At 34.0% G+C, this 14273-nt stretch overlaps 1 protein-coding gene across 1 annotated transcript in view; it reads right to left on the bottom strand.

The window, feature by feature from the left end:
* The window catches only part of Ica1l (islet cell autoantigen 1 like), a 67551-nt gene that overhangs the window by 23300 nt on the left and 29978 nt on the right, over positions 1–14273 (bottom strand). Inside the window, exons 4-9 of the mRNA XM_071619366.1 lie at positions 11748–11871; positions 9984–10182; positions 7888–8013; positions 6099–6197; positions 4769–4854; positions 2218–2261 (exon numbers count right to left, since the gene is read on the bottom strand). Of these exons, the coding sequence (XP_071475467.1) occupies positions 2218–2261; positions 4769–4854; positions 6099–6197; positions 7888–8013; positions 9984–10182; positions 11748–11871 (678 nt within the window). The remainder of the gene's footprint in view (positions 1–2217; positions 2262–4768; positions 4855–6098; positions 6198–7887; positions 8014–9983; positions 10183–11747; positions 11872–14273) is intronic.

Below are 14273 nucleotides of genomic sequence, written 5' to 3'. Positions count from 1 at the left end.
TTCTGGGGAAATTGAAATATTGATGAACCTTGGACTTTATTAGGTAAGCAGGCTAAAATTAGACCACAAAAGATGGAAATAAAATGTATAACTTTCAAATCAGTTCATGGAAAAAAGAAAGAACAGAGAAAAATTTTAAAACAAACAATAAGAACTTCAAATATTAAGCCAATACCAGAGATAAAAGCATGGGAGTGAGTGATAAAACAAATAGAAAACAGAAGCACAGGTCCAAATATAAATGAGAAACCACTGGGAGGGTGGCATACACCTATAATCTCAGCTACTTGAGAGGCTGACACAGGAGGATTGTGAGTTCAGCGCAGCCTGGGCCATTTAGTAACACTCCGTCACAAAAGCAAACAAACAAAAGTAGGTCAATGACTGGCTGGGGATAGGAATAGGAATACTGCAAATGGGCATAAGGGATCTTATTGAGGGGATGAAAATGTTGTAAAGCTGATTTATGGAAATGGTTGCACCTCTCAGTAGTAACTAAAAACTACTTGTATACTTAGAATGACTGAGTTTTATGGTATTTAAAATATACCTACACAAAGTGTTATTTGGAATGGTTTTGTTTGTGGGGTTTTTCATTTTGTTTTGTTTTTGTTCCAGGATAGGACCTAGAGCCTCATGCAGCTTCATCACTAAATACAACTTGACCCCATCTAGTGGTCTTTTTTTTTTTTTTTGGACAGGGTCTAGCTTTGTTACCCAAACTGACCTCAAATTCCTAGGCTCAAAGTGATTCTCCCACCTCAGTCTCTCCAAGTAGCTGGACTATCAGATCAGCGTGGACTACCACACTCAGATTAAAGGTGCTTTTTCCAAAACTTGTGTGATATATGAAAAGTAAAAATGATAAAGAACCAAAATTAATAAAACAGAAAACAAAAATTCAATAGAGAAGATTAACAAAGCTATAAGTTAGTTTATTAAAAAATAATGAAATGAGTAAACCTATAACAAGATTAAACAAGAAAAAAGGAATAAAGACCAAATGAATGTCTGGAACTTAAAAGGGGATATAATTACCCACACAGCAGGATTTTAAAGATAATACTATGACTGAAGAGTGAAATTACAATAATGTTCAGTATATTTTCTTTATGACTTTTAAAGAATATTCTCTATTTTTTAGGTACAGGATATACACAAAACCATAGTTAACCTTTTGAACATAAATTTTGAAGCTGTGTTACATATATAAATTCATAATTATGGCTTCTTAAAATATTTTATCCATATAATCTATTTATGTACATATTTGAATATACATAAGTACCTCTCATTTTTATTGCTATGTGCTATGTAATTTGTAAATATTATCTCTATCCTTAATGTTCCTGTTAAGGTAGGCACAAATTACTCATATTTCAGATGATACAACTGAGAGCGGCATAAGTGATTTGCTTTCAAAAACTAAGGATTCAGGGCTGGGGTTGTGGCTCAGTGGTAGGGTGCTTGCCTAGCATATGTGAGGCCCTGGGTTCAATTCTCAGCACCACATAATAATAAATAAAGGTATTGTGTCCATGTACAACTATAAAATATTTAAAAAAAAAACAAAACAACTAAGGATTCAGCCAGGCACAGTGGCACACGCCTGTAATCCCAGCAGCTTGGGAGGCTAAGGCAGGAGGATCGAGAGTTCAAAACCAGTCTCAACAACTGCAAGGGGCTAAGCAACTCAGTGAGACCCTGTATCTAAATAAAATACAAAAAGGGCTGGGGATTTGGTTCAATGGTTGAGTGCCCCTGAATTCAATCCCCGGAACCCAAAAAAATTATTCAAATTCACTTTTTCTATACTCTTTTTTTACCACAGTGATTCAAATATGTTGAATACATATGTATATATATATATACATGCATATATATGTATCAAATATATGTATATACACACATATATGTATATATACATATATAATATTTATTTTAAAAATAAGAACACAAATTTAAGTGTGAAGAAAACTTGAAACTTAATCATGCAGCCCTGTAAAATAGATTTCTGCATTTAAAAGCACCTACCTAAAAAAGACTACTAGACCCTCTAATTAGGCACTCCTTGAAAGATAACATGAAAGTGTACAGAACAAAAACTTAGCATTTTAAAAAATTGAATGGATATTAACACAATCTCTGTGTTAAAAATTGGGATAAACTTTTAACATCTAATTTGACCATTACAAAGTAAAGAATTTACCATCTCACCTGGTTCACTCCCAAAGCTTGCTTCCTCTTCTGACAAAACTACCCTGAAGTAAAGAAAATACATGGATTTTAGTTAAAATACATTTGGAATTCATATTCCTCAGTTTAATATGGTTTAAAAAAACTTTTATCAGGGGAGTTACTGGGGATTGAACCCAGGGATGCTTAAACAGGGATCCTTAACCATATCCCCAGCCCTATATTTCTAAAACTATTTTATTAGAGACAGTTGCTTAGTTAGTTGCTTAGTGCCTCACTAAATTACTGAGGCTGACTTTGAACTCTTGATCCTCCTGCCTCAGCCTCCCAAGCTGTTGGGATTACAGGCGTGTGTTACAGCACCTGGCATGGTTTAAAAAAAACAACTTTTTTAAAGTCAAGAAACTTAAAAACACTTATCTGTAGATCTCACAAAACTTACATCTGAGAGTATTTTCTGTTTTAAAGATCTCTATGCTTTCAGTAATCACTTACTGAGTATCTGTACATCAGCATTGCAGGAACTGTGCTAAATTCAAGGTTGAGCATCCTTAATTTAAAAATCCAAATGTTCTTAAATCTAAAATTTTTGAGAACATGATACCACAAGAGGAAAAATTCGACACTATGTCCAAAATTATTAAAAATATAAATTTCCTCAGGTAATGTGTATGAAACATATATGAATTCATGTTTAGACTTAGGTCCCATTCTAAGATATCTCATTATGTATATGCAAATATTCCAAAATCCCAAAAGTTATGAAATGTGAAACACCTTTGGTGTAAGCATTTTAGAGAACTCTGTAAGAAGTTTTATTTTCAAGTTTTAGAGGGTTTTGTTTAAGAACTCTTAGGAAATAAATGAAGGGAATGAAGAATATTCCAGAAAAAAGTAGGGGAGTTCTATTTTAAAGAATAAAGTGATGTTTGTGAAAGAAGAGACATTTGCCTAAAATATCCTCAGTCAATATTAATTTTGGATGTTTAGGGCTTCTATCTAATGTGTTGATTTATAGAATCCATGTAATAATAAAAAAAATGAGATAAAGAGATTGAATACAGATTTAGCCATTATTCCTAGAGCATAATCTCATAATTGCTAGTATTAGATGTATTTTAATAAGTCTTTAAAGACACTTAAAAAGCAATATAATATTTATTTGCAAATACTAAAAGAAATCCTATAAAGCAGAAAGATATTTAACTTGAAACAAAATTTCCAATGACAGTTATGTGTATATTTTTCTTAAACAACTTAGATGGAAGAGAAGGTGAAGTGCTTAGGAATCTGTTAGTTAACTCAAAAAGATGTTCTCATCATCTTGAAGATGCAAGAGAAGCTTCTGAATAAAACTTCCATGAAATATGAGAATAAAAATACTAGATTAATATATTTCATTTAGCATATGATATTTTTGTTATTTTTTAAAAAACTGAGCCCAAGGTTTCCATACCACCAAGCTACATCCCTAGTCCTTTTTATATTTTATTTTGAGACAGGGTCTCACTAAGTTGCTGAGGCTAACCTTGAACTTGTGATCCTCCTGTCTCAGCCTCCTGAGTTGCTGGAATCATAGGCGTGCTCCACCACGCCTAGCAGCATATGATTTCAAATGTCAATATGTAATTAAGGTAAGTTTAATGTACAGCTAAACATTTACTAAACATTGATCTAAAACATTTATGTATTTAAGTTAGCTAAAAATTTGGTTTGGGGGCTGGGGATATATAGCTCAGTTGATAGAGTGCTTGCCTTTCATGCACAAGCCCCTGGGTTCAATCTCCAGCACCACTACCAAAAAAAAAAAAAAAAAAATCGGTTTGGATTTCCTATAGAGAAAAATGGGGAAATGCCTTATATTTAGGATCACCTTTGATTCAGCAATAATGGTTTGTAATTATTTGGGCCTAATTTCTGAGTTTGTTGTTATATTGAGTCAATCTGCTTAAAATAATTGTGGCACTCTGAAAGAGAAACAGGGGGAAGATTTAATAAGAGGGAAACAGGTAATAAGAAGGATGTACGTAACCAGTTCCAGTCCTATCTGTGTTGTTATAAAGATAGATTTTCCCCCCCAGTACTGGGGACTGAACCCAGGGATACTCTACCACTGAGCCATATCCCCAGTCTTATCTATCTATCTATTTATTTATTTATTTTGAAACAGGGTCTTACTAAGTTGGCCTTGAACCTGTAATCCTCCTGACTCAGCTTCTTGAGTTGCTATAGATTTTTAATAGCTTTTCTCACAATTGCTGGCCCTTGTCCCTTGCTTCTCTCATGCTGTCCCTGCAACAGAGGTACTCATGGCTCTTAATATAAGACTCCCAAATGACAGAATCTGGAGTATCACCACAATTTGTTTAGTACTCCTGTTACTTCCTTTACCTGTAGTGTTAAAAATGAGGGAAGAAAAAACAAAACAAATGTTTTGAAACAACAAATGTGTTGTTTGTAAAAATGAGGTAGAAATAAGTATTAATGAACAAGAGAAGAAACAATTCTTCCCACATATATCATAGGATGGTGTCCAGGACTTCCCTTACAGTATACAGATTTGCTGGCTTACTTATGGAGGTTTTCAGTAAGAAAACTGCCTTCTATTTGTTCTTCTTTGTGATCTTCAGAAAGTTTCTTTGGAGTATCTTGTAGTCTCTAAAGATAAGAAATTCAATGTTAAGTAGATGGAAAGAATCTGTTTCTCTTTGCATGCAAAATTAGAATAAAAACTCTAAAAAACAATATAGAAATAGTTCTGAACTAGAGTGAGAAATATGGTAAATATGTGCTAATGTGATTTGAACTGAGCCCCACATATGTACTTGTTTATCCTGGCTGCCTGTGGTAACCGCAGACACTGTGATGTGGACTAGAGACAGACTGGTTTAACAACTATAGAAAAAGTAAAACAAACTTTAAGGGCATCTTTGGGGCTGGAAGATACCATGTCAGAACATAAGATAAAAATCCATCCCAAAGCCCAGTAATATATGGTTACAGGATATGAACCCATTGCAAATATTATATTCAACTTGAAGAAATACAACAGCAACCCATTTCATGCTCTACTGAAAACAAGGCACAATGGCAAGTTAAAAGGTACTGAAATCTAGGCTATCAGAACTGAAGAAATGACTATCACAGTGTGACTCTTCTGGATGAGCCACACGCAAAGATGACTGTAAGACATACAGATGTCAAAAGCTCTGTAATCATAGCCAAAAAGCATCTTTCACATGTAACTGTTTCAGAAAGAACTGATCTAATATGTTAGTAGTCTCTTGCGTTGCAAGAGACATTACACATAGTAATGACCATAACTGGCATATTTGGGGCATCATTAACCATATCTATATAAGAGTAAAACAAGGAAATTTGTCTTTTAAACTTCTTTAGTTGAACATGATCAGTTCCCATCACTTGTTCCCGTTAAATTTTTCCTTCTATAGCCTTTAAAAAATCTCCTTTGCATTTTAATTTTCTTTTCACTCGCCCACATTCCCTAATACCTTGAATCTGCCAGCAGTATTTCCATGGCTTTTAGTCTTACTGGCAGCATTTGGAATAAGGCAAGTGCTGATCCTTGGCTGAAAGAGTGCAGGAAAATGTTGCCTGATATTTTATAAATTTGAATTGATATTTTATAAATTAGGGCTGGGGATGTGGCTCAAGCGGTAGCGCGCTCGCCTGGCATGCGTGCGGCCCGGTTTCGATCCTCAGCACCACACACAAACAAAGATGTTGTGTCTGCCGAAAAAAAAAACTAAAAACTAAATATTAAAAAATTCTCTCTCTCTCTTTAAAAAAAAGAAATTAAACTTAGCAAAAAATAGTTTCAATGTTATCACCCAAATGAAGTATAATAAGTCAAAGCAAGAAAACAGGGGGAAGAAATGTACCTTGAAAGCTACAAAATCATATGGATGAAAGCCAACACAGCCCTCACAGATTTGGGACATCATTTGAGCTGTTTTCTCCCAAAATCCAAGTAGTGTTCTCTGCAGAAAAAGAAAAGGTGACACTATAGTTCTGCTTCTCCTCCACGATCAGTTCTGTGCTCTATTTCCTCACTAGTGTAGTATATGAATAGTTGCTGCACAAGAAACAGCAGGCACTAAATTCAATTGTTCAAGAAAAGTTGAACTATAAATCATAACTTTACATGAAAGTTAGCACCAATGTCTGCATGCATGTGTGCCTATTTTTTAAACAGCACTGGAATGCACACTAGAGCCTAGAGAGTGACTGCAGCTAAAAGAAAGAAAACTAATGGATCAGAACACCTGAGGAATCCAAAAGCAAAATGTTAAAAGCATGGAAATGCCAATCACTATAGAAGGATAGACATAATGTATAATCTTTATGTTGCTATCATATAAGAGCATCTTTTTGAGAAAATATTTACCACTAATTTGGCTTTTCATTGAGGGTTCAAGAAAGATTTGTTCCAAAAATGTGTTGTTCTCAAGCTAACTCAGGTAATTGAAAATTTTCGTTGTTGCTTCAGTGTTTGTATTCAAAGTGAAGGGAATGAGTGGAGAAAATAAAAGAACTGAACTAATAGTTATTGGGTTACGGCATCATGCTTCACAAATAGTCATGCACTTTTTATTTTCAAATGCATCTTTTTTTTTGGTACTGGGGATTGAACTTGGAGGCACTTGCCCACCAAGCCACATCCCCATCCCTATTTTGTATTTTATTTAGAGGCAGGGTCTCACTGAGTTGCTTAGCACCTCACTTTTGCTGAGGTTGGCTTTGAACTCACAGTCTTCCTATCTCAGCCTCCCAAGCTGCTGGGATCACAGGTGTGTGCCATCATGCTCAGTTCAAATGAATCTTTCTTGATTCCTACATTCCATAGTTTTGAACTGAATTAGGTAGATTCCCTATAGAGTTAATACCTATTTCCTTTAGTTTTATTATTATTTTCCTATGTAAGTACAGTTCATTTTACTTTGCTATTTACAAATATACATTAAAGTCAGCAACTGCTGCTTATTAATATCTAACTTATTCATTATGTGTTATTTATGTGTGATTTGGGGTAATTAAAGCAGAAGTAAGACCTCTGAGGAGAAAGCTATTTAGGATGGTAATATGGCAGAATGAAAAAAACACATGACCTAGAATTAGAAAAGTTATGTTTTTCCACCGAAAACTGAAAAATAAATAATAAAAAATTCTCTCTCTCTTCTCTCTTAAAAAAAAGAAAAGTTATGTTTTTGAATTCAATATTGCTATTTATTTTAATTCTCATAGGTTTCACTTTTCTCATCCATAAAATGACAGAAAATCTTTCAAACTTTTGGAGCCACAATATCTTTCCTTCATATGAAAGTTTATGTAGAAATTTAAAGTGAGAAATTGAAAAGCTCTAGTTGAATCAAAGCTAATGGGGTCTTGTATTTAGCCTTCTCAACATTTCCATTTACAGGTAAGTGGTCCCCTCTCTCCCTAGAACACCAAGGAGAATAATGTGAAGCTACAAGAGTAGATAATCTCTAAGGTCTTTTTCAGTTTAGGACTTTATAATTTTCTGACTGTTGTAACCTCAATGAGTCAATTACAGCAGATTCAAAGGAATCTGATCAACTATAATTTATTTGTACCCTTTAGACAACTTTTAAAAAGGAATCTCACCACTCATCTTTACTGCAAGGGCATGCTGACCATGGAGGTGGGTACCTGGTAGGTAGTGAGTGAATGAGATAACATATTGCAGCGACTAGCTCCAAGTAAATCCACTTTCTGACAAACATCCATCTTTAATTTGTCAAAAGAACTTTTGCTATTTCTCACTTGGATCTGTACCTGTAATCACAAAAATGCTATTATTATCTATAATACAGATATAAATATAGCATACAAGTTCATAATAAATGTTTTCAGACACATGAAATTGTAATAAAGGATACCAATTCCTCTGCCCAGTATTATTAATATTCCGTGATTAATGAAGACTCTAAAGAACTGTAAAAGATTCTTTCTAGTAGATATCTTTAGGTTGAGAAAGTATGAGATGATAGATGGAAATTATATAGTTAATAAGAAAAAATCCAAATAAAAAGAAAGACCTAAGATGTTCAGGATTATGGACAGTATTTGTCTACATGCAGAAGAATAAATGGAAATGGGACTTAATTAAAATATTGAGAAGCATTAATAATATTTCTGAATCATGGAGCCATTCATAAATTTAAACTCAGGCCTATTTCTTATACAGAGAGTGAGTCAGGAGTGATTGAGTAATGTGAACACTCAACTTTTAATTCATTTATTCAATGAATATTTATGAGGTATCTATTACATGCAAAGTACTTTTCAAGGTACTAGGATATTATGATACTTTCCTACCATCTCTGGGTAGAAAGGCACAGGAAAAAAACATAGTAAATAAATATACAATATAATCTCAGGCTGCAAAATAGCAAATAAGTTGAAAAAATGGGTGACTACTTTTAATAAAATTGGGCAAACTTTGGTGAGTTTATGCCTCACATTTCAATTGAGACAAAAGATGATGAGCAGGCTATGCTGAGACGCAATGAAGAGTATTGCAGGACCAGGGAAAAACAAGGACAAGGGTTCTACGAGTGGGAGAGGGCAAAGAGCTTATCAAGTTTTCAAAAAAGGAAGGCATAGGGTAGAGTATATTCTTCTTGGAGCACTGGAAGCAAGCACAGGATGAGACGGTAGAAGGACCAGGGATCAGACAATGCAGAGCTTTTTTAGTTCAGATAGGAATTTGGATTGCGTTCTTGTTTTTCTTTTTTAATTGAAATGAAATTCACATAACATTACAAGTAACCATTTTAAAGTGTACAATTCAGTGGCATTTAGGGCATTCACAATGTTGTGCAACCACCCCCTTGCACTGAATTCTAATTGTCAAGGATTGTAACAGGGATGGAATAAAAGGTTTCTGGGGCTTGAGGTCATGTGTTCACTTACTTTACAAGGCTGTTGGGAGTAATCAATGAGGCAAACCACTTACAATAGCTGGCACAGTATACAGCTCCATCAATAGTAAATATTTATTATAGCTTCTCTATGAAATGAATGAATGAATGAATGAAATTTAATGTCCAGGCATAGTAAATGTAGAGGATATGGTTTATAATAAGCTTATTTAGCAAAAACATTTGTCCATACATAGATAGTTGCTTACAAGGTTTGTGGTCAAACTTTGTATTTTGGCAGAATGAAAAATTTAAGAACCTTCCCTTTTCTTAAAATTAATAATTTTACACAAATTTTTACTTAAATTAGATATTTTTTCCTCAGTAATAAACAGTTTTCTTCCTACAAACAAGTTCCAAAAGTCCAGATAAAGAACATTTAAAGTGTAATTAGGTTATGAGGGGGATAAAAAAGATTAGTAAAAAGACTGATGAGGGTGCTGGGGATGTGGCTCAAGCCGTAGTGCGCTCGCCTGGCATGCGTGAGACACTGGGTTCGATCCTCAGCACCACATAAAAATAAAATAAAGATATTGTGTCCACCTAAAGCTAAAAAATAAATATTAAAAAAAGAGAACACACACACATTAAAAAAAAAAAGACTGCTGAGGTAGGGATACCATGCCATTCAAAGAGTAAAAATAGAAGAATAACAACCTTTTATACTTTAACCAAAATCTCCACACAACCAAGAATTCATAATAAAGCATATGTTTTTAAAAAACAGTCCAGTATTAGTATATAATCATATTTTATAATCTTCATTCTGTATCAGTTCCATATTTTATGTAACTAGAAAAGGAAAGTGACATATTTTCATACTTTTCTGAACTTTTCCACTTGTTTCAAGGTGTCTGGGTCCAGTTCTTGGGAGACATCTTTCATCCACAGGAGAGCTCCTCTGTATTCTGTGCGTGCCTGCTCCATCCTATTAATTGTCATCAAGGTATCTGATACTGCCCTTTGACTGAAGGTTGTTACTTCTTGCTTAAGACGAGACAGAGGAGTACACAAGGCCAGTCTGGTGACAGAGAGGTAAGAATCAGAGGGTTGTACATCCCACATGTAAAACAAAAGTTTAAACCAATCAATCAAAAAGCATTGTGCTATAAATATTAGTTTATAGTACAGGTATGAAGACACAAATTGGTGTGAATATACTGTGTATACAACCAGAGATATGAAAAATTGTGCTCTATATGTGTAATAAGAATTGTAATGCATTCTGCTGTCATATATAAATAAAAAATTTAAAAATTAGTTTACAGATAGGAAATTATCAAGATGGCTAAAGAGATAGAGAAAGCAAATAGAAATAACATAGCCAATTTTGAATAATTAATAATGATATTTTGTACTTCCTTTTTTACTTAAGAAAATCTATAATGTTTGCAACATTGTGGATATTAGTTCATGCATAGATAATCTGCCAAGTAACCCTACCATTTAGAAAAAAGTTCTCCGGGAACAGAGAACCTGAATTCATAAAACACAATCCAATTCATACACAGCCTTTTATTTGGAAAGTTTAGGAAAAGCCTGGGTGCAGAAGATCAGATAAAATGCTAGAAGAATTAATGAGTATGGAATTCTTAGCATATGAGGATGAGGTAAAGTACTTAAGAAACAAAGCAAATTCAGCTCCTCCACACTGCTTTTGACTTTATGGCACTAGAGGGCCCTATACTGAGTCTCTGTCTCACTATCTTCAAGATAGACTACTGCACTGATGTGGTGGCTTTGAAATAAAGCCACTTAATCTGGACATCATCTTTACAGGCCTAAGAAGGCCTGTTTTCATTTTTCTTCTGAAATTCAAAAATTCAGATTATATTAACAGGAGATTCTTTGGGGCAAGTAGCTTTATGCTAAAATATCGTGAAATGATATATAGAAAACAAAAATTAAGAAGAAAAAATTGAATTCCACTTAAAAGAATAGTCTTAATGTTCTTAAAGATAGTATAATATCAAAAAAGTGAAAGAGGGCTGGGCATGGTGGCACACACCTAACCCTAACCCTAACCCTAACTCAGGAGACTGAAGCAGGAGGATTGCAGGTTCAAATCTAGCCTAAGCAACTTAGCGAAACCGTAAGCAACTTAGTGAGACCCTTTCTCAAAATAAAATATAAAAAGGGCTGGGGATGTGGCTCAGTGGTTAAGTGCCTCTGAGTTCAATCTCTGTACCAAAAAAAAAAAAGTGAAAGAAGGTGTGGGGTAGCTCAGTGGTAGAGCACTTGCCTATCAAACTAGAATGTGAAAAGAAAAAGTGGAAATATTCATATTTTAAATGTTAGCCATTCTGTGACTCTTACATTAAGTCATTTACGAAATAGAAATATAGGCCTAAAGGCTATTTCTAGGAATTAAGCAATGAAGAACATCAATTTTAGAATAGTTCTTTTAAATACAAAATTAATAACTAAGAGCTAGGCATCAAAACAATTGTATACTACAATATGCTTCTTTTTTCCTTAATTCTTCATTGGAATGACCTTTCCTTTCCAAACATGCAAACTTAAGACATATGTCAAAATTGTCAAATAGATTATAGATATAAACATGATGAAAAGCCATGGGTAAACCTTTGCTTGGCAGAAGAACAGAGTGCCTTGCCAGTGGCATCCATCATTTTTCCAGCTTGAGTAGCATCCCGTTCTGCTTGAAACTTTAAAAAGAGCCCTAGCTCATTTTCTTCCTCTGATATAACTAGAGGGAAAATATAGTATAGTTAATTATTTCATTCCATCAATTATTTAAAATACACACAAAAAAAAATAAAATTCTCACACCAGTAATTCTGATATTAAGAATTACTTGGGGAGTATAAGAATTACTTAGGAAGGAAGAAGAAAAGACTTATTGTAAAAATGAAAATTCCTGGGCTTCATTTCCAGAGAGTCTGATTTTATATTTCTGGAGATACACATTTTACAAGCATTCCAGATCATTTTGATGCAGTGAATTGATAGACCTTGCTTTGGGAAAACTGATCTTTAGTGAAAAAAATAAAACAAAAAAAAGGAAGAAAATTACATTTTCAAATGTGCAGAAATACATTTTAGACTCATTGCCTTTTACAAAGTATTTTTTCCTATTTATATAGTTGTTGATTTATTAGTGATTCTCATCCTTAGTATCTCAGACCCACAAATGTCCACAGTTCTGCTGCAGAAACCCTAAAAGTTTCAGGCTAGCACCTGTCAATAATTATTGGTTACCAGAGTAATTGTGTAGAAACTTTTGCTAATTGAATGAGTATTTTATCACTGTCAGATCTTTTCTTTTTCTTTTTTATTTGTTCTTTTTAGATATACATTACAATAGAGTGTATTTTGACATATTATACATACGTGGAGTATAACTTCCTATTGTGGTTGTGTATGATGTGGAGTTACACGGGTTGTGTATTCCCATATGAACATAGGAAAGTTATGTCCAATTCATTCTATGTCATTAGCTGTCAAATCTAATAATAAAAAAGTAGGGGGCTAGGGTACAGCTCAGTGGTGGAATGTATGCTTAGCATGCTCAAGCCCCAAAGTTCAGTGCCAAATCCACATAAAAAAAAAAAGAGGAGGGGGAGAAACAGAACTTGCATTTACATGTCTTTTTAAATCTCATTTTCTAAAATTCCACTTTTACTTTATCTTACAAAAATGTCAGATTAGAAGTAAACCACAAAACAAAAAAAGTTGTCCCTCACTATAGTTTTAGAAACAATTATATTGTATAAAGTGACACTCTAACCACAATAAGATAGATAAGTGGGAAAAGTTATAAAATGTCCAATTGAACAAAACAAAACCAAATGTCATACCTACTCTCACCTTAGTGCACTGCAGAAAAACTGAAGTTTAAAATTTTAGGTACGTCCCCATGTTCCTCTGAGCCAGCAATAGAATCGGCCCTTCTCATCTACAGATTCCCCAATCCTGCTGCTTCTCTCTGTGATATTTACAAGTGACTCTAGAACATGGTAGTGTCATGGGGGGTGACTGTACATTCTCTGGTATCCTCTTTAATAAAACCATTTATCATATTATGAACAACTCACCTGATCCAGAGTAGATTGGAACTGGGGGGAGTCATGTTAATTTAATATTCTGATTAATTGAGAGATGTACATTTCCTTTGAGTCAGAAATTTATAAATGTACCTCAGTGAAAACTACTAGGAAAAATACTCATTTTTGTATGATGATTCAGAAATATCTCTGAGAAACTAGTATACTTCATTATAAAGTATCAAGTGAATATAAGCATCACTGAGTCTTATCTTTATCAATGCAAAAAAACAGGGAATATGGTTGAATGTGTGCTGCGAGTGTGTTGTGCTGCCTGCAACATCTACTGAGATCCCACCCTGATATGTTCTTCGCCTAGTCAAGTGATTTCCATAAATATTTATAACACTGGAGGTTGGGGTGTAGCTCAGCAATGGAGAACATTCTGAGCATTCATCATGAATTCCTAGAGATTCCATCCCCAGCACCAAAAAAGAGAGAGATTTATAGCACTGTACTAATTTACTATTTGTGCCTGATGTAATTCCCATATTTGTCTGATGTTAATCCTAACAGAAGATGTATTAATACAAGAGTCTTCAAGAAAACACATATTTATATACAATTTCAAAGAGAAAGTACATAATGAAATCTACATATGTGTAATCTCTTCCTTATTCTGAAATGTTCTGTCAGAGTGCTAAAAGATCTAATGATTTCAGGACAAAATTTAGGACAAACAAACTTGCCAATATTTCTTGTCATCACTTCTATCACAAGACTTCTTTGGTCCAATGGCTGTAACAGCTTTTAATTGCTTGGTAAAATATACTATCCCAATAATCTGACCCCAAACTTCATTTGCTCCTTTATTCCCCTATTAGTCTCAGTTAGAAACTCTTCTGCCCATGCATGCTCTTCTCATTTCTTAAGCTCATTCCCTAGATGCCAAATCTTTTCTCCATATATTCAGTTCTATAAACCCTTGAAGTTTTACCTCAATTCCCATTTATAGAGTTGCATTGCTCTATTCCAGTTATTTTTCACTTATAGGAATTCAGAGTCATGTCTTTATTTCTATACTGAACTCATCTCTTAATTTTTA

The sequence above is a fragment of the Marmota flaviventris genome, chromosome 11 (genome assembly GCF_047511675.1).
Source record: "Marmota flaviventris isolate mMarFla1 chromosome 11, mMarFla1.hap1, whole genome shotgun sequence".
Taxonomy (NCBI): domain Eukaryota; kingdom Metazoa; phylum Chordata; class Mammalia; order Rodentia; family Sciuridae; genus Marmota; species Marmota flaviventris.
The sequence above is the reverse complement of the archived record's forward strand: the minus strand, read 5'-3'. Positions and strand labels throughout refer to the sequence as shown.